At 36.2% G+C, this 20,921-nt stretch overlaps 1 protein-coding gene across 1 annotated transcript; it reads right to left on the bottom strand.

Moving 5' to 3' along the window:
- Positions 1-10,845: 10,845 nt before the first annotated feature.
- On the bottom strand, positions 10,846-20,921 carry LOC141590194 (uncharacterized). Its single transcript, XM_074410801.1, has 3 exons — positions 20,737-20,921; positions 20,261-20,582; positions 10,846-11,457 (listed from the first exon to the last, which is right to left on the bottom strand). The coding sequence occupies exons 1-3, from the start codon at positions 20,919-20,921 to the stop codon at positions 10,846-10,848; spliced, it is 1,119 nt and encodes a 372-aa protein (XP_074266902.1).

Genomic DNA, 20,921 nt, shown 5'->3' with positions numbered 1-20,921 from the left:
CCAAAAACAAATATTGCCTCAAACCATTTTCTTAGATGAATGCCTAAAGAAGTGGGATCCCATTCACCATGTCTTTGCCTTTCCTGAAGGTGAGTTATGACCACTTCCTGAAGAATTCACTGTCTTAGGAGGGTAGAAAAATGTACAAGAACCTGTAATTCTCGATCCCATTCCGGATTGGGAGAGGAAATACCGAGATTATTTGGGCTTGTCCCGTGACGAAGCCCGTAGCATCGTAAAAGGAAATAGAGTAAATTTACTCACACTGGCCCATAAGTTCCAAAAAGCCTATGATCCTGCAATTCCTACAGTTTACCGTCGTCAGGTTTTTGGACTTATCTTATTACATCTTTATTGCTTTGAAGGAAGCATAGAGATCCCTTCTTGTGAAGGTCAAACTAGGCTTATTGGGGTCATGGAGCTGATAAGAGTGTCGTTGGGGCTCTCAATCAAACACATTTATAATACTCAACAAACAACTAGTTAGCGGTAAGTCGAGGTCGATCCATGGGACGGTGTGCTTTGGGTTCTAAGTCTATCTATCTCAATTTATGCTAGTGTCACAATTGATGGGGTTTGTAGTTGTGTCTAGACTAATGCAAGCAATAAAGTAGAACGAGCAATAAAAGGAAAGATGTAAACAATTGATTAAAAGTGCTAGGATATCATGGGGTCATGGGGGATTCATGGCGTTGATCATACAAACATGTTTACAAGGTTGCAAGTAATTAATGTTGTGAGGGAACCGAGTTGGGTTATATCTTACGGTTCTTAGGAAGAGTTGGGTCCCGGAGCCGAATCGATTAGATTGTACAACACCTACAAGTCGACTTACTTTCCTCCTAATCAACTTCTATGCATGGTCTAACAAGACTCGAGTTGGTTTATATCTTACGAGTCAAATTGAGTAGATAAGAGATGGTAAAAATGCAAGGATTCATAGGCTTAGCATTTCATCAAACATAACATGTGCATAAAGTTGACATCACAACAAGCAAGCAATTTAATCATGTGAACATATTAGATTAAGCATGAATCAATCCCATGTTGGTTTCCCCTAATTACCCACTAATCCTAGCTAAAAGACTACTCACTCATTATCATGGGAAACATGTCATTAATGGTGTCAATCATCACAACAAGTATAAACATGATAATAGAATGAAGAAATGAAAAATAAAGATTAAAGAGTAAAGGAATTATACCAACTTAAGGTGATCCAAATAATAATGCAAAGAATAATAGAAGAACTTGATGATTGATGGAAGGTTGTCAATCTCCCAATAACCCAATAATCTTCAATTACCCAATAATAAACTTGAATAATAAACTTGAACAATAATTAAGGAGAGATTAATGTGTAATTTATGGAAAGATTAAATGATAATTTATTCTAATCTACTCCTAATCTAATCTAAGAGAATTTCCTCCTAAAAACCACACACCTGATTAATTACAAAGATGGGGTATTTATAGTGGAAATTAGGTGGATGCAATTAGGGTTAACTAAGGGCTAAACTAGTAATTACAATTTTGGGATTTGAGCAAGGAGAAGCCGGTATTTTCTGAGAGAAGGGCTTCTCTTTTCGTAGCTTGAAGAAGACAACCGTGCTGTGAGGGAATCCGTGCGGATTGGTGTCGGGACGGGCGGATTCAAGTAGGGGAATCCGGGCGGATTCGGGACAATCCGGTCGGATTCTGGCGGGGCAATCCGAGCGGATTTAAAGCAAGACGCTCGGATTGTGTAGTGTGGAGACGGGCGGATTGGAGACAATCCGCTCGGATTGTTCTTCAGCAATGATTCTCCTTCTTTTCTTCCCTTTTGCTCATTCCTATTTCATTCTTGCGGGATTGGTCTTTAGTCTTTGCTTCCTCTTCATACTAGTCCATCTAGTATCGTCAAGTAGCCTCCAAATATGCACGAAAGACGGGAATTTCCGCCTTATTATCTCCTTTTCTACAAAACATATGAAATTTGATAGAAAAGCAAATAGGAAGGTTTTGACGGAAAAATGGCCATGAAATGCTATAATAGTATGCAAAATAGGCTCAATTAGGGGACTAAATGTGCGCTAATTATGGTCACATCAAATATCCCCAAACCGAACCTTTACTCGTCGCGAGTAAAGAGGTGACTAAAACTAGACCTTTATTTAAACTATCCTACTAATATAGCCGATATGAGACAATTAGCGGGTCTCACTCCGCCCCTTCAACTCACAACAAGACAACCATGAGGTAGGATGCCTTCTTGCAAGGCAAGGTGGGGATTGCCAAAATGGCGATACATCCAAACATTAAAGCACACAAAACAAGTAATGGATGCATCTACAAAAGAATAGCCACTTTCCTCATCTAAGTGCCGGAAATTATCTACAAGGGAAGCAATTCAAGGGTACACAATCCTTCATAGATGCAATTTGTTCAAACTACTAAGCCTAGAAGGATACCAATAAATCACCTCCAAGTTGTGTCAAGCTAGGGTACCTTTGTCCTCAATCGTTAAATGCTTTTGTCAAGAGTAGACTCCCTATGGTGTTAGAAACACTGGAGGATCGCGGAATTCCCCCTCTTGCCTAGACAAGAAGAAGGGTCGTCCCCTCTCTACCATGCACAAAAATGGATACGATGGATAAAGGGATCAATAGATATTTGAGTTTCACTTTGGGAGTTTGCTTTTGTTTTTGTTTTTCCCCCCAATTTCTTGTGGCATTTGACATTTGAGAACACTTTCTTTGCCATTTCTTTTTGATTTTTGGCATTTCAACACTTGACAACTTTCAACTTTTTGCATTTTCTTTTGAACATTTTCAAAGTCACCCCAATTAGTAATGAGGGTGCCTTGTATTTGAAGCTTAGGAGTTCTATTTTTGCTCCTCTTTTCTTTTGATGCATTTTGCAAACTTTCTTTCACTTTTCATTTCATTGAACTCAAATTGATTTCTTTTTGTGCCCATTCCCTTTTGTTGACAAAAATATGGTAGAACATGGATGAATGATGGTTGCATGGTTTCAAGGGTCACCTTGGAATAAATGGTAGCCAAGGAGTTATCACACCACAAGGTACTCTTAACTAGGCCTTAATCCATGGGTCAAAGGATACTAGCATGACACATCCTAGGGTGTTTTAAAAATATTTTAACAAGCAAAGTCTTAAGAACAAAAAGCATCTACTAAGGCCTATATACACTTGTCAAGCTTCCCAAGTAGACGGTTTCGCAAAATTTTTCTAACATGCAACTACATGCCATGATGCAACTAACATATATACATCCTAATGCATATGATTCTACCAACTAATATGCCAAATAAACTAAATGCAAGTCCTAAGTTCACATTGTTTTACCGCATCAATCAAAATAAAGCCACATAGTCATGAACATAAAGAGGAGAAAGGAGATTGGAAAGATCATACCATGCGGTCTTCAATATCCTCATGTCTCGGATGTGGCGTAGTCAATCAATGTGAACAAGGATAGAACAAACACAATATATATACAAAACAATATAAACAAGACTACACTACAAAGGAAATGAACATGTTTTTGGATTTTTCAATTTTTCAAATTTTTATGGTTTTTGTTTTTATGAAATTAAAAGACATATTTTTGTGATTTTTCGAAATTTTTTCAATTTTTATGTGTTTTTGGAATATAAATTCCCATCCCCCACTTTATTTTGGACATTGTCCTCAATGTACATGTAGGAGTAGGAATGAAAAAGAAATACATGTTTTTGGATTTTTGATATTTTTGAAATAAAGTACAAATGCAATGATATGGTATGCATGCTCTAACTAAATGCAATTCTATATGACATATATAACAAATGAATGCAATCTAAACTATACTATATGATGCATGATTTCTAGTAAATTATGGTCACCTATGATCAAACCTCCCCAAACCGATTTAAACACTATCTCTAGTGTAGAAAAGAATAGGATTGGTCATTAGTGACTATGCATGAATTCTAATCTATATGCAACTATCTACACGAATTATGTGAGATATATTACAATGCAACTATACTAATGATCTAACTAATTGTAAATGCAATATGAAATATAATACAAATGCATGCAAAAGCAACACTAAATGCAATGTATATACAAAAGAGAGAGGGAGAGATAGGTATCATACAAATGGAAGTGGTGAATTAGGCCTCTTTCACTCGTCATCCTCATTTTGATCGTAGCCATAACCATGAGAACTTCCGGCTTGATCATATCCGGGTGCTTAGCCCCAATATCCTCCTTGGTCAAATCCTCCTCCTTGACCCGAGTACCCTCCACCTTGGCTAGATTGCCCTCCGTCTCCTCGACCCCAAGCTTGGTCCCCATAATTTGGGAACAAGAGCTCCGGTTGTGCCCAAGAGGGCTTAGGACCATCGGGGTCAATATACCCTTGTTGAGCCATGTTATAGTATTGGGGGTAGAGGGCCAAGTAGTTGTCTTCCCTCCCTTTATACACCCCAAGGTCCACTCTATTCATGAGTGCCATCAAATCATTAATACCCGGGGTGTTTGGGATTTCCGGTTGGAATTGGGTATAAGGAGTGGGGTAAGGCGGGATAGGGACGTAGGAAGGTGGGCGAAAAGGTGCACCCGACCCTCCACGAGGTGGTTGACGGTGTGGCTCTTCCCTTTGAGGGGGAAGGGGGGTGATTATATAGAAGAAGTAGGGAATCCGAACGGATAAGATTGGATCAAACCCGTTTTATCCGCGAAATGATGCAATCCGAGCGGATTTAAGACGGGACGGGCGGATTGTCGGGAAAGAAGACGGGCGTCTTTGGTAGAATCTGCACGGATTCTAGGACAGAGAATTTCTTTGGCTGGGAAGCAGGGAAAAGACGGGCGGATTTTCTTCAAGACGCACGGCTTGATCGGGACGGGCGGATTTTCTATAATCCGCACGGATTTTGACACAGTTCAAAATCTTGCTTCGATGACACACGGACGGGCGTCCGTGAAGAAGACGGACGGATTATCCAGGACGGGCGGATTTTCTAGAATCCGCACGGATTCTTCAAATATTTCAACTTTTTCTTTCCCGCGAGCCCTGGACGGGCGGATTTGCTGGAATCCGGGCGTCTTCTTCTTCTCTCTTTTTTCCTTCTTTCTTTTTGATGAAGCAACATACCCCTTTTCACCGATTTTCTCTTTTTCCTTATCTTTTTCTGAAATTTGCTCATAAAACATGTAAGATGACTCTCTCTCTCTCTTCTCTCCCATGCAAGAAGTTAAATGCAAATGTAAATGTACAATTTTATACAAAGAAAAAGGGTTCAAGAAATATCTTACAAACGGTGGTTCTTGAGGCAGACTCACAAACTAGTTCAATTTGTAGAGACTCTTATCCATAGAGCTCAAAGCTCTTAATAAAAGATCAAAAGCTTGTGAACAAGCTCCAAATAAGCATAAGTATGGGTTGCTCAATTTGAATATGAAACTTGGCCAAGGAGGCTTGTAGCATGCTCTTTTTCTTGGCTTCTCCTTAGCGTTAGAGCTTTCCCGATGCTTCAAATATATACACCCATGATTCTTGCCAAAACTAAGCATGAAGTGTGGTTCATTTCCATCCATGGCCTTCCACTTACCAACTTCTTCTTCAATTTTGGTGATGACGATAGCATTTGAATTTATCAATCCTTCATGAGTAGGAAGAGAATTTTCATGACTTAGATGATCGGATACCATAGGAGTTGAAATCATGAGTGCCAAATCTTCACAAGTAGCCTCACGAGCAATTTTCTCATTGAGCTTTTTCACCAAATAGCTCTTGTAAGAAACTTTGGCCTTTTGAAGAAGGTCTAACATATCCTCTTCAATGATCATTGGCTCCATGATAGGTGCCAAGTGGTCTTCATGAAGGATAAAGGAAGGGCGTTCTTCTTCATGATAGGGTATCTCAAATGCCTCAAGGATAGGCTCCTCAAGCAAGGTGATTTTACGAATCCCTCCTCTAGGCTCATCATCATTGTTGCTATCCTTACGCGAATCATAAATGGGGGCTTCATTTAGCTCTTTTTCCAACACCTCAACGTTCACATCAAAAGACACACCCTCATACTCACAAAGGTGAAGAGTATTTGGGTTGCTCAACCTCATGTCCTCTTCATCGAACACAACACTTTCATAGTCACAAGAGCTCAAAGAACTTGGCTCTTACCACTTTTCATCTTCCATGTCAAATGTCACTACTTCAAACTCGCATTTATGTTCAATATCCAAAGAACGGTGGTGAGTGTTTGCTTGGAATTCTTTTAATTGGGCAATTTGAATCCTCAACTCCTCTCTCTGGATAACAATATCTTTAAGAACATTATCTTCTTTTCGACTCTCTTCTAGCATTTGTTTGAAGAAGTTTTGTTGATCTCCCATCATTTGGAGAATCATGTTTTGAATGGGTTCATCTTTTTGTTGTGGGTGGGTGTAAAAGTGGTTGTGGTGGGAAAAATTGGGGTAGTGGTTAGGATTTTCGTTGTAAAAATAATAAGGTAGGTTTGTGTTGACTTGCTCCTCAAACTCCCCATACCCATAGTTATACTCAAAAGATCTAACACATACTCCATTTGTCAAGTCTTGCATCATCATGGTTAAGACAAGTAAACAACTAAAAGCATGGAAACTACACAAAAACGGTAAGAACAATCCTTGAGGAACAAGTTCCTCAAGGTGAAAGCACAATTAAAATAGACAAACAAGTAAGAACTTAATCACATAGCACCATCCCCGGCAACGGCGCCATTTTGATAAGAGTGTCGTTGGGGCTCTCAATGAAACACATTTATAATACTCAACAAACAACTAGTTAGCGGTAAGTCGAGGTCGATCCATGGGACGGTGTGCTTTGGGTTCTAAGTCTATCTATCTCAATTTATGCTAGTGTCACAATTGATGGGGTTTGTAGTTGTGTCTAGACTAATGCAAGCAATAAAGTAGAACGAGCAATAAAAGGAAAGATGTAAACAATTGATTAAAAGTGCTAGGATATCATGGGGTCATGGGGGATTCATGGCGTTGATCATACAAACTTGTTTACAAGGTTGCAAGCAATTAATGTTGTGAGGGAACCGAGTTGGGTTATATCTTACGGTTCTTAGGAAGAGTTGGGTCCCGGAGCCGAATCGATTAGATTGTACAACACCTACAAGTCGACTTACTTTCCTCCTAATCAACTTCTATGCATGGTCTAACAAGACTCGAGTTGGTTTATATCTTACGAGTCAAATTGAGTAGATAAGAGATGGTAAAAATGCAAGGATTCATAGGCTTAGCATTTCATCAAACATAACATGTGCATAAAGTTGACATCACAACAAGCAAGCAATTTAATCATGTGAACATATTAGATTAAGCATGAATCAATCCCATGTTGGTTTCCCCTAATTACCCACTAATCCTAGCTAAAAGACTACTCACTCATTATCATGGGAAACATGTCATTAATGGTGTCAATCATCACAACAAGTATAAACATGATAATAGAATGAAGAAATGAAAAATAAAGATTAAAGAGTAAAGGAATTATACCAACTTAAGGTGATCCAAATAATAATGCAAAGAATAATAGAAGAACTTGATGATTGATGGAAGGTTGTCAATCTCCCAATAACCCAATAATCTTCAATTACCCAATAATAAACTTGAATAATAAACTTGAACAATAATTAAGGAGAGATTAATGTGTAATTTATGGAAAGATTAAATGATAATTTATTCTAATCTACTCCTAATCTAATCTAAGAGAATTTCCTCCTAAAAACCACACACCTGATTAATTACAAAGATGGGGTATTTATAGTGGAAATTAGGTGGATGCAATTAGGGTTAACTAAGGGCTAAACTAGTAATTACACTTTTGGGATTTGAGCAAGGAGAAGCCGGTATTTTTCGAGAGAAGGGCTTCTCTTTTCGTAGCTTGAAGAAGACAACCGTCTTTGTGAGGGAATCCGTGCGGATTGGTGTCGGGACGGCAAATTCAGGTAGGGGAATCCGGGGCGGATTCGGGACAATCCGGTCGGATTCTCGCGGGCAATCCGAGCGGATTTAAAGCAAGACGCTCGGATTGTGTAGTGTGGAGACGGGCGGATTGGAGACAATCCGCTCGGATTGTTCTTCAAAGAATGATTCTCCTTCTTTTCTTCCCTTTTGCTCATTCCTATTTCATTCTTGCGGGATTGGTCTTTAGTCTTTGCTTCCTCTTCATACTAGTCCATCTAGTATCGTCAAGTAGCCTCCAAATATGCACGAAAGACGGGAATTTCCGCCTTATTATCTCCTTTTCTACAAAACATATGAAATTCGATAGAAAAGCAAATAGGAAGGTTTTGACGGATAAAATGGCCATGAAATGCTATAATAGTATGCAAAATAGGCTCAATTAGGGGACTAAATGTGCGCTAATTATGGTCACATCAAGAGCAGATGGAGAGCCACTCAAATCCGGCTTAGATTATCTTGGCTGAGACTATTAAAGGGTTAGATATCAGAAAGGCTAACCCGACCGCTGCTTATACTGAATCATCCCTACTTCTACAAGCTTTGCCCTTCTTTTCCCTCTTTCTTCTCGTTTTCTTCTTCTTTTCGCTCTTTTGTTCGGTTTTTTTTTTCTTTTTTTCTTCGTCGTTTTTTTCTTTTTTTCTTTTTTGTTTTTTTTTTTGTTTTCTCCTTATTCACTTCCTTCCTTTACTAGGTATGGCTCTTCGATCACCTTAGATTGTTTGATTGTTCTGCCCTTCCCGAGAAGTATCATGTGAGGTGTTGTATCAGTCGGCCTCTGAGGTGCAAATTGAATAGGTAGTCTGCTTATTAGCATGAAGTGTTGACTACTAGTGTAGGGTTCTATGTTCGGTGGGTCTTACCTGGGCTGGCTATAGACTCTTTCATAAGCCTTTCTGATGTTGATAAGACAAAACATATTCCTCTATTGGGTTTGGATCACCCTATCTATATTTATCCGGACCATGTTCTTCGAAAATTTGGCTGGCCACAAATGATTCCCTTGATGGAAACCGCCCCAGGACTGCCCTTCAACCTCACTCACTCTCGTTGCCAGGCGTGGCTCTATGCCTGGCACCGCAGGACCTTATGGCGCCTGCCCAAGCTAATTCCCTCGACATGGGTGTCTCCTTTATACTTAAGATGGGTCAAAGAAATTCCCCCGAAATCAGAAGGAAACTTCAGAAGGATGATGTTGTACACTGGAAGTACTATAAGGAAAGCCTCAAAAATCGAGCATTCTTTGAAATGAATTTAACTGCGACCGAGTCTGAACCTAAAACTGATAAAAACCCTAAAGATGATCCTAAGGTCTCAAGTGTTTGGAAAAGATTGGGGGTAAAGGCCGATGATGGGCCGACATTGGCTGAGAGGTTGGGTCCCCGATCAAGTGCAAAAGATAGACTGGGCCCGCGTGAAGAAAGTGCAGTTCCTCCGAAGAAACGAGCTAAAGTGAAGATGGGTGAGACTTAGTCTCTTGATGGTTTACATGACTCGGCTATATGAGGGATAGGTAGCCATTATATTATGTTTTATTATTATTAGATGGTTTAGACACTATGGCCTTCGCCCGGAATTATTAAAATAAATAAAGGAAATGTTATTTATTAGAAATTCCCAGTTTTGCATTTAGAATTACATTATTTCGGTTGTACTCTTTTAAAGAGTTGCCTTCGTATCTGCTTTTCAATAGAATCAAACCGGGTTCGTAGTTCATAATTCATAATACAGAGATAACGAATGTCAGACTTTGAAACTAGACTCAAATACAAATGCAATCCGAATTTTATTTCATAACATTTGAGAATGAGGTCTTTAGCGATAGTATTTTTTTAACTGGTCCATATTTCTAGGATTCGAAAAGTCGTTTCTATCTAGATTAGTCAGCTGAACCGCTCCTCCTGTTAGAATTCTTTTCACCAAATACGGGCCTGCCCAATTTTGTTTAAATTTACCACTCGGGTCTACTGGCAGTAGTGCACGAACCGATTTCAACACCAAATCTCCTTCTTTGATTTTTCTAGGTTTCACCTTCTTATTAAAAGCCCTTTCTATCCTTTTCTGATAGAGTTGATCCTGATACAATGCGTTCAAGCGTCGTTCATCCAGTAAAACTTAAGAGTCATATCTGGCTTGGACCCAATCTGCTTCAGGAACTTGGCTCTCAAGTGATATTCTTAGGGATGGTACCTCTAGTTCTATGGGCTGAACTGCCTCCATCCCATAAACCAAATAGTATGGGGTTGCCCCCGTGGCTGTTCTGATTAATGTTCTATATCCTCACAAGGCAAAGGGTATCTTAAATGGCCAATCTTTATAGTTATCAGACATTTTCCTCAAAATGGATGTAAGTGTTTTATTGGCAGCTTCTATAGCCCCATTTGTCTGTGGCCTGTATGGTGATGACTTATGGTGCTTGATTTTATACTTTTCAAGTATAACCTCCGTTTCAGCTTGGAAATGGGTCCCGTTATCACTGATGAGTTCGTGGGGTGTCCCATATCGACAAATGATCTCATTTTGAATGAACTGTGCTACTTGCTTTGCTTTTAGCACTTTATAAGACTTGGCTTCTATTTACTTCGTGAAGTAGTCGATTGCGACCAAAATGAAACAATGTCCTCCTGACCCAGAAGGGTTGACCTTTTCTATAATGTCGATCCCCCAGGTTAAAAAACGCCAAGGTGATGTCATGGTATATAGCATAGAGGGTGGTACATGCTGTATATTTGCAAATATCTGGCAATTGTGGAAATGTCGAACATAATGTCGGCAATCTGCTTCCATTGTGGTCCAGTAATAACTAAGTCTCATGATCTTACGAGTCAACATGTGAGCATTCATGTGGGGTCCACATTCCCCGTCATGAACCTCCTCCATGACTTTGTCGGCTGTCTTTTGACCAATACATTGCAATAAGACACCTTGCGCGGTCTTTCGTATAGTTGCCCTCCATTAGCCTCGACGAACTGGGTCGAGAGCATCCGTAATACTCGCTTTCCCCGAGCATCGAGGTTTTCAGGGTATTCTCCTGTGTCTTTGAATTTCAAGATTGATGTGTACCAAGGTTCGATCTCATCTTCCTCAGTGCCATTAATCTCATTAATGTATGATGGTGCCGATCTTCGTTCGACATATAGTGGCATGCTGTCTATATGATCTGGGATGTTAACCATGGCTGCCAATTTAGACAGAGCGTCGGTGAATTGATTCTCTTCTCTAGGTAAATGCACATAGTGTATTTCCTCGAAATACTTTTCCAATTCCTCTATCTTAGCCTGGTAAGGTGCCAGACTATTACTTTTGATATTCCACGACCCTGTTACTTGGTTAATGACTAAAGATGAGTCACCATGTACCAGTAACCTCTTTATATTTAGACTGATAGCACTGCGCAAACCCAGTAGGTATGCTTCGTACTCAGCGGCATTGTTAGTGGCGAGGAAATCTAACTTGATGGATATAGGTACATGTTGGGAAATGTGTCCTCAACAATAGTGCGATCACATGATTTAAATATCATTATTAAATCTCATATAAAAGAATACGTAAGGGATGATTCAATTATATAGTCAACTGATCAACATTAATCGGTAACGATTGGCTTGCTAGAGTTTGACGTTACTGTCGTGGGACGGTGGTGGTCAGTTGATCCCTTAAGGTCACACCTAAAAGATGATGCCCTTATCTATAAAGTTGATTAATTGTATGACGATGCAAGTTGATCAATTCCTTAAAATTGAACAATTCGATTTGTAAGAGAGAATAATTATCTTATTGTAATGGAATTAAATAAGATTTATTTTAGTAATAAAATGCTTTGTTACTAAAATTGTTTATTGTTTGAGAAACAATAGATATAAGAATGAATGGTTAATTATAATTACAAGATGTTGTGAATTATAATTACATGACCCATTTTATTTATGTGATCAAGAATCACTAGTCAATTTATTGGATGTAATTTAATTAATTCATAAAATGATATTTATGTGATAAATACGCATTAAATTTATTAATAACATGTATCATACTACATGTGACATATTGTGTGACAATTGACAAATTGACAAAATAAAATGGTGGTCCATATTATGAGTAAGCCAAAATGGGGGAGGAGTTAGTGGGTTGTGGTTATTTTATTTTATGTGATACAAAAAAAAAAAAGAAAAAAAAAACAATGATGCCTACACCTAATAGCCTTACACCTACTCTTACACATCTATTTCTTGTGAAGACAAAAAGTGGAAAGTAGATGCCATATACTCCATCCAACCGTGAACACTACTCCATTAAGAGGATTTTTTATTTTCTATTATTATTCATTCTAAGATAACACATGCAAAAGGTTCATGTATTTTTCTCTCTTCTCTCTCTTTAATCTTCATCAAAAAGATGAGTTTTGATTCAAATTGTTCTAAAAGATTATTAAAATTATTAATGTAATATATGAGTGTTAGTAATCAATTTTAAGGTAAACTACTAAACTAATATCTAGTTAATATTATTTAGTGGAGATAAGGGATAGTCTTGGGTGCAATCAAGAGAATAATCTCTACTTTGGGATTTTGAATGTTCATCCATTATTGGAAAACTCAAGAACTAACAAGAAGGAGATCTTGTTGGTGCCCATATGATGACCGAAATTTATATGGTGAGAAAACGATTTCTTCTCTAATTTTATTATTGTTTGCATGCATAAGATTTGTTATTAATTTTATGACTAAATTAATTAGAACATATATGAATATGTTAAGTAATGAGATATAGATTTCTAACAAGCGGTATCAGAGCCTTCGTTGTTTGCATGCAAATCGGTTATAGTTTTTCCGAGTTATACGATTAACATATAAAACTTGTAAATTTGTGTTATTATGATATATCACGAAATTAATTCATGCATGTTAAAGTTTCTGATCCTAAAATGTATTTAGGATATTTTGGTTAATTTATGGATTTTATTGTTCATTTTATATTATATTGGCATTAAATGTTATTTTTATGATAAAAATGTCATTTTTGGACGAAAATTAGCTAAACTTCGAATTTTAAAGTGGTTTTTGGATATGTTATCACATATATTATTTTTAGATGATCTAGAAATTTTCAAAAAATTTGGAGTTCTTATGCTCGAAATATGGATTTTTCATGATAAAAATCGAATTAAATGAAAAATAGGTTAATATGAGAAATATTTCGAATCTGGTCATAGAAATTTAGTATGTTGTCACATGCAATTTTACAAGATGTGTGTAAAATAATAGGCTATAATGAAGTCTTCATGCATGATTTATGGATTTTTGATGAAAAATAGCATAAATAGTGACTTAATTAGTGAATAATTGCTCAAACATACTTCATGACTAAGGAAAAACGTCACATGTTGCATTTTATTATATTTTTCAGATATAAAATTGAAAAGTTGATGAATATAATTTTTCTCATGTTTTTATGATTTTTTATTGATAAATCCGATAAACCGCAACATTGTTTTTCCCGATAACTTTCGAAATTTTTAACCTAAGTTTTTGAATATTATGAGTGTCATGGTATTCTTCCAGAATGTTCATGAGTTTAAATTTTAAATTTTGAATTATTTGAAATTTTTGTGATTTATTTGAAGTTTATAGCATTTTATTGTAATTTTAAGTCCTTTTTTGAACAATATTAAGAAATATGAGTTAATTATGGTCAAATAGTTAGTGGAGACTAATTTTGAGTCCTAAGTTGGTTAGGGTAATTAACTTGTACATAAATATGATTTTATGTAATTTATTGTGATTTTAAAACATTGAATCACGCAAATCCGTAAAAACCGTATAATATACGATATTGGCTCCTTAAAGGCGATTTAGCATAAAATTGGGCATGTTCATACATATTATAATGCTGCATTTTATTTATGATTGTCATAATTTTATCTTATGTAATTTTATCTTATGTAATTTTATCTTTAGTAATTTTACTTAGTATGACCTTTGTTTTTAATTGGTATTACCCGAAATGTATGGGAATATCGATTCGGTTGTAATTTATTGTGATCTCGTATCACCGTTTTGTAATTTAATAGATTTATTTTTATTTTAATTACAAATGTATAATAGGAAATTATGTAATTTGTTATGTAATTTATTTATTTCGGAGTTCCTTGAAGACGGTGTCACTCAAAGAAGACGATACATAAAGACGGTGTTGCCTCGGGATGCGTGCCTCAACCGAAGTTCAAGGGACCAATGGAGTTGGTTTCCGAATGTGTAATAGTTAATTAGATTTTCTATTTTAGGAAGGCCATACTAGGATTTATTTTTATGCTTTGCATTTTAATTATATGTTGCATGCATCGCTAAATCACCATAACTAAAACATGCATTTTCATTTAATAAAGTATTTCGACCGTGTCAATTACAATTATCGTAGTTCACCGCTTTAGTTCACTTAAAACGTGATAGATAATAAATTGACATGACCTCTCACTAAAATAAACAATTGAGACTTAGCCTTACCAAAAAGTAGAAACCATGAAAACCTATTTCGCGAGGGAGTGCACTCGGCCCTACCGGGGTACAAACCTTGTTACGTAGGGGAAGTGGGTGATAAATGTCTATCCACCGAATTCATGTTGATAAGGGATGAATCGGCCCTACCGTGCCCAAGTTGATGTGGATTTGGATTCATGGACACATTTATTCGAAATTTGGATTGAGCTCAACGGAAGTATTCGTGACCGTAGTCGCATGTGTTCCGGGCTAAAGATAAATATTAATGTAATTTTATCGACCAAGAGTTCTAAAAGTAGAATCGATTAAAGCGTTAATCCACCGAGTTATATTGATAAGGGATGAATCGGCCCTACCGTGCCCAAGTTAATATGAATTTGGATCTTGGAATCATTTATCATAGTTGGGTAGAGGTCACTATGTAAATGCTTTACTTGTTAAATTATTTACAAGTACTATTAATAAAACGATAAATGTTAAGTTTTCCACTATTCTGTTATCATATTGTTCTATTTCTTTACCACAATTCATATACGATATCATTTCGATTTTTGATTCAAATCTCCTTTAAAACATCGTAACTAAAGACAAAATTTGAATTTGCTTCTAAAACCTCATATGAACCATTGCTAAGGATCTATTGTAAAGAGTATAGGTAAAAGTTATTCATTATCAAACAGGTTTTTGATTCTTGACTAACACATCTACTTACAATGAATTGTTTCTAATTTTGGTAACTAGATTTGTTGGAAATCAAAATTGACCAAAATAACGCAACCACTTCAATGAAAGTTTTAAGACTAAAACGAACAAATGAAGAGTAATCTTCATGAATTCAATTTTGCTTCTCAAAGCAAAGATGCATTGAAATGAGTGGGAGCATTCTCTTAAACCGTTAAGAAAAGGACGAGGTTCAAGAAGTAAAATTAGAATGGAATTGATAGAAGGTAATGTTAAAGGTAAAGTTGTTGAGAATAACGATACTAAACCTATCAATCCCGACCGATAAAGTTTCCATTGTCTTAAATGTTGGACACTAGAAAGGAAACTACCCCAAATTATTGAAGAATCAACAAGTTAGTCGTGGGACATCTAATGGGATCTTCTTCTTTAAATGTTTATTTGATTGACATAAATCGTGCTAGAACTACTTCGTCAATATTAGAAACCAGTGGTGGTTTTCATCATTTATACTTGATACATAGGATGATTAGAATATGCGACTAGCAACAATCATGTTGAGAAATAGAGTCTTTGTGTAATCAATCTAGTTTTGGATTTATAGTTGTACTTAATTATGACTATTAAGTGCATAAACTCTAAATAAGAATATAAACTTGTTAAAAATACAAAAGAGGTTTCACTTTTGTGACCCTATACACCACGATTTGATGCATGGCTAGCCCATTATCAAGGTGATTATATTCTAAACCAAACTAGAATGATATATCATGAAGATGATGCAAGACTCAAATTGGTAACCCAAGATTAAACATTAAATTCTGGAATGATTAACGCAAAGAGTTATCGAGTACTCTTGAAACCATTAGATTGTTAATGGTATATGCGTATCTTGTATTCAAAGCAAGATGTCTCGTGCTTTTTGGTTGAAAAGGAGATCGAGGTTGTAAATCATTGATCCAAAATAGGTTGATCATTTTCTTTTACCAACGATTTAAGTTGATGCTAATGTGTTCACTTAATAAGGTAAATAGAGAAATCTTTGAAGAATTTCAAAGTGTTCAAAGAATCACGATTTAGTCATGATGGGATTATCAAAGTGAAGACTTTGATATAAGCCAAAGGAAATGTGATTTAGAATCACAAGTTAATCTCTCTTAGCACGCATTATGGAATAATGTGTGGTTGGATAAGAAATCAAACGCTATTCGATATGGTTTGGACTTCGATCAAGTTACTTTGAGTTACTTGATCCTTTTGGGGATTTTATCATTTTGTCTAAATTGTTTTTCCACTAAATCTATAACGAATCATATGAGATATGACATGGTAGGGTACCATGAATGTAAGTTTTCAAAAGAAACAAATGCTCATCTTTCCTTACTGTAATCACGAGTACAACGGGTTTGTGGCTCGTGAAGCTGTCTTCCTAAAATACAAGTTTATTTCTAGAAGACAGAGTGGGAGAAATTATTCAAGAGCCACAAAGAATGCCACAGATAATGTTATGTCGCAAGAAACTGGTCTTTCTTGGCTACATGAGACGTTTTATGTAAGACGTTGTTTCTTCAAAACCTAGGAGGTTAAAGCCATCACTTGATGAAGATGATGAATTAATGTTACATTTGACACAAAGAGCTTACAACTTACAAAGAAATTGTTTGATTCAAGTTTATTACTTCTGGAAAGTAATGAACATATGACTTACATGAGAGTGTTTAAGTCACAACTCAATACAAGGCTTAGTGCCATGAAAATCCGAAAAAAAAAAGGCTTGATTAGTGACAAAGGGTTTTTGCACTAATAAAGAGAGATTTCAAAGCTTGGTTGGTGGCAAAGTGTTTTGCGCTAGTTGAAATGCTTAAGTCTATTTGGATCTTCTTAGGGATTGTGTTTCATTATGAAATACATAGCGAGTGAATCTAAAACCGACTTCTTCAATTAGAAGGAATGTATTCAATGCATGTCTTGAGTTTTGTAGATTCTTGCAATCCTATGATAATGTGAAACTTAAGAGAGGGTCTTAAGTAGGACATCAATGAGTTGGAATCAATGTTTTGATCATGTTATAAAACTTTTCTCGATAAGTCGAGAAGTTGTGTTTATACATGGAGTTTAGTGGGAGTTACGGAAATTTTAATAGTCTTATATGTGGATGACATTTTGATCATTGCGAATGATTTAAGACTTTAGAGAAATATAATACATCATTAATATACGAATTTCTGGAGATAAATCCACATGATATTAATGTCAAATAAGGATTCTTATGATGACAAGATTCATGACTAGTTCAATCGAGTTAACATATTTGATTGATTCCATTTGCTTCCGCTGCCGGATCAATTAAATAGGAAATGATGTATAACACTTCATATACTTTGAGTATGATGAATTGTTTCAAAATCGAATTCAAGAAATAATTACCAAGTAAGCCATAAAGATTACCCTTAGGTGCTTGCAAAAGCATTAAGGATATAATGCAAAGTGTTTTTGATGCAATTTTGTGTAAGAGTGTTACACAAGTGACAATTGACATTTGAGATTGCGCATGGTTTCTGACAAAGCCATAATCAAAACACATTAGGATGGTTAAGATACCATTGTGGCTATGTTAATTAAGAAGTAGATTTTCTAGAATCGTTCTAGGCAATAAAGAACAATGAGAGATATTTATAACGGAAATTGAGTACACTTTCAATCATGAGATGTGCAAGAGGAAGAGTCACGCACACTGTGAAAACAGTGGGAGCTATTCTTAGGCTAGAGGGCCTATGTCTTGATTGGATCTCGACACGTACTCAGAAAGTTTTGTGATGCAAATGTATACATTACAAAGGAAAAACGAGTATGTAGTAAGGTTGAGTAAGGTACAACAAGTTGATAAAACCTACTAACCAAAGCCTTCCCATAGGCTAAACATGATGAGTCATGTCATTTCAATTAAATTGAAATGAACAACTACATACAAGATCAAATTAGATTATAAAACATGAAATAGTAATCAGGCATTGACTATTCATATGTGATAATCGCATTTGTCGTTCGAGTTTTTCTTTAAAAACTCCTTTTATACTTTGTTATATCCAAACGGGTTTTAGAGACAACATTGAACCCCGTTAAAGTGAACACGGATTAGCATTGTATTCACCCATAGTCACTTGTATGAGGTGACGTCTCGAAGTGACTAGAGTGTGATGCGATTGATGGCAAGTTCAAGTGCCATAGAGTCATGTGAGATGACTAGTCGATCACATAGGCAGACTGTTAGGAACACTTTGTCGGGCAGTGACCGCTTATAGAGTTTTGGCAAATTTATAAAGCCTGGTCGTGGCGAGAGCTACTATAGTATTCTAATGAGTCGATTCTTTTGACTAAAGACTGTTCACCTAAGATGGCACAGTTTCAGATTAACTTTGATTTGTGTTACTACGACCTTCGTAAATGGGGTCAAATGGGCATATTTTGGGTTATGATGGCTGTGGCTAGTCGAAGGGAATAAGTGCGATAGGAATTGTCCACCCCCTTGTCAGGGTTAAAACAATATCTCAGGGCCACTCGAGGAGTAATGAACTGGAAATGCGTGGCCACGCTTGGAAGACATCTATAGTAGATAAATCCGGTCAATCAGTTATTCTCCAGATCGAGGAAACCACTCTCGATATGATCACTTGCAAGTATGACCTGAAAGACACCTTGCATTGAGTGGGAGATAGTAATAGGACAAGAGAATTGGTGACGCACACTTGTCGAGGACAAGTGGGAGATTGTTGGGAAATGTGTCCTCAACAATAGTGCGATCACATGATTTAAATATCATTATTAAATCTCATATAAAAGAATACGTAAGGGATGATTCAATTATATAGTCAACTGATGAACATTAATCGGTAACGATTGGCTTGCTAGAGTTTGACGTTACTGTCGTGGGACGGTGGTGGTCAGTTGATCCCTTAAGGTTACACCTAAAGGATGATGCCCTTATCTATAAAGTTGATTAATTGTATGGCGATGCAAGTTGATCAATTCCTTAAAATTGAACAATTCGATTTGTAAGAGAGAATAATTATCTTATTATAATGGAATTAAATAAGATTTATTTTAGTAATAAAATGCTTTGTTACTAAAATTGTTTATTGTTTGAGAAACAATAGAGATAAGAATGAATGGTTAATTATAGTTAAAAGATGTTGTGAATTATAATTACATGACCCATTTTATTTATGTGATCAAGTATCACTAGTCAATTTATTGGATGTAATTTAATTAATTCATAAAATGATATTTATGTGATAAATACGCATTAAATTAATTAATAACATGTATCATACTACATGTGACATATTGTGTGACAATTGACAAATTGACAAAATAAAATGGTGGTCCATATTATGAGTAAGCCGAAATGGAGGAGGAGTTAGTGGGTTGTGGTTATTTTATTTTATGTGATAAAAAAAAAAAGAAAAAAAAACAATGATGCCTACAGCTAATAGCCTTACACCTACTCTTACACATCTATTTCTTGTGAAGACAAAAAGTGGAAAGTAGATGCCATATACTCCATCCAACCGTGACCACTACTCCATTAAGAGGATTTTTTATTTTCTCTTATTATTCATTCTAAGATAACACATGCAAAAGGTTCATGTATTTTTCTCTCTTCTCTCTCTTTAATCTTCATCAAAAAGATGAGTTTTGATTCAAATTGTTCTAAAAGATTACTAAAATTATTAATGTAATATATGAGTGTTAGTAATCAATTTTAAGGTAAACTACTAAACTAATATCTAGTTAATATTATTTAGTGGAGATAAGGGATAGTCTTGGGTGCAATCAAGAGGAGAATCTCTACTTTGGGATTTTGAATGTTCATCCATTATTGGAAAGCTCAAGAACTAACAAGAAGGAGATCTTGTTGGTGCCCATATGATGACCGAAATTTATATGGTGAGAAAACGATTTCTTCTCTAATTTTATTATTGTTTGCATGCATAAGATTTGTTATTAATTTTATGACTAAATTAATTAGAACATATATGAATATGTTAAGTAATGAGATATAGATTTCTAACAGTACATGTTCTCCTTTTGGTGAAATGAGGAGGATTCCGACCCCATATCCCATGCTACTCGATGCTCCATCGAAATAAATATCCCATACTTCGTCTTCGACATGAACCACGTTTTCATCTGGGAAAGACCACATGTCCGTAACACTGTCTTCCTCTGTTGGATTGTCAGCGAGGAAGTCGGAGACAACCCTTCCTTTCACTGCTTTCAAGGGTACGTACTTAAGATTGAATTCAGCTAACATGAGAGTCCATCTCGACATTCTGCCATTTAATACTGGTTTTTCAAACAGGTATTTGATTGGATCCATTCTGGTGTATATACTGACACTATAACACAGCATATAGTGTCTCAGCTTCTTTGTTGCCCAGACTAGGGGCTAGGCATATTTTTTCTAACGTGGTGTACTTAGCTTCATATTCTAAGAACTTTTAACTAATGTAATAAATTTCCCTTTCTTATTTTTCCACAGTTTGGGCCAACATTGCTCCCATCGCGGTATCTGTTACTGTTAGATACAAGGATAGTGGCAATCCGGCTATGGGTGGACTAAGCACAGGTGGAGCAGACAAAACTTCTTTGATCCTGTCAAATGCGGCTTGACATTCATCATCCCACATCTCGTGTTCTACGACTTTCAATTTCTCAAAGATCGGTTTACATATCAT

Source organism: Silene latifolia, chromosome 7 (assembly GCF_048544455.1).
Source record: "Silene latifolia isolate original U9 population chromosome 7, ASM4854445v1, whole genome shotgun sequence".
Lineage (NCBI taxonomy): Eukaryota > Viridiplantae > Streptophyta > Magnoliopsida > Caryophyllales > Caryophyllaceae > Silene > Silene latifolia.
The sequence above is the reverse complement of the archived record's forward strand: the minus strand, read 5'-3'. Positions and strand labels throughout refer to the sequence as shown.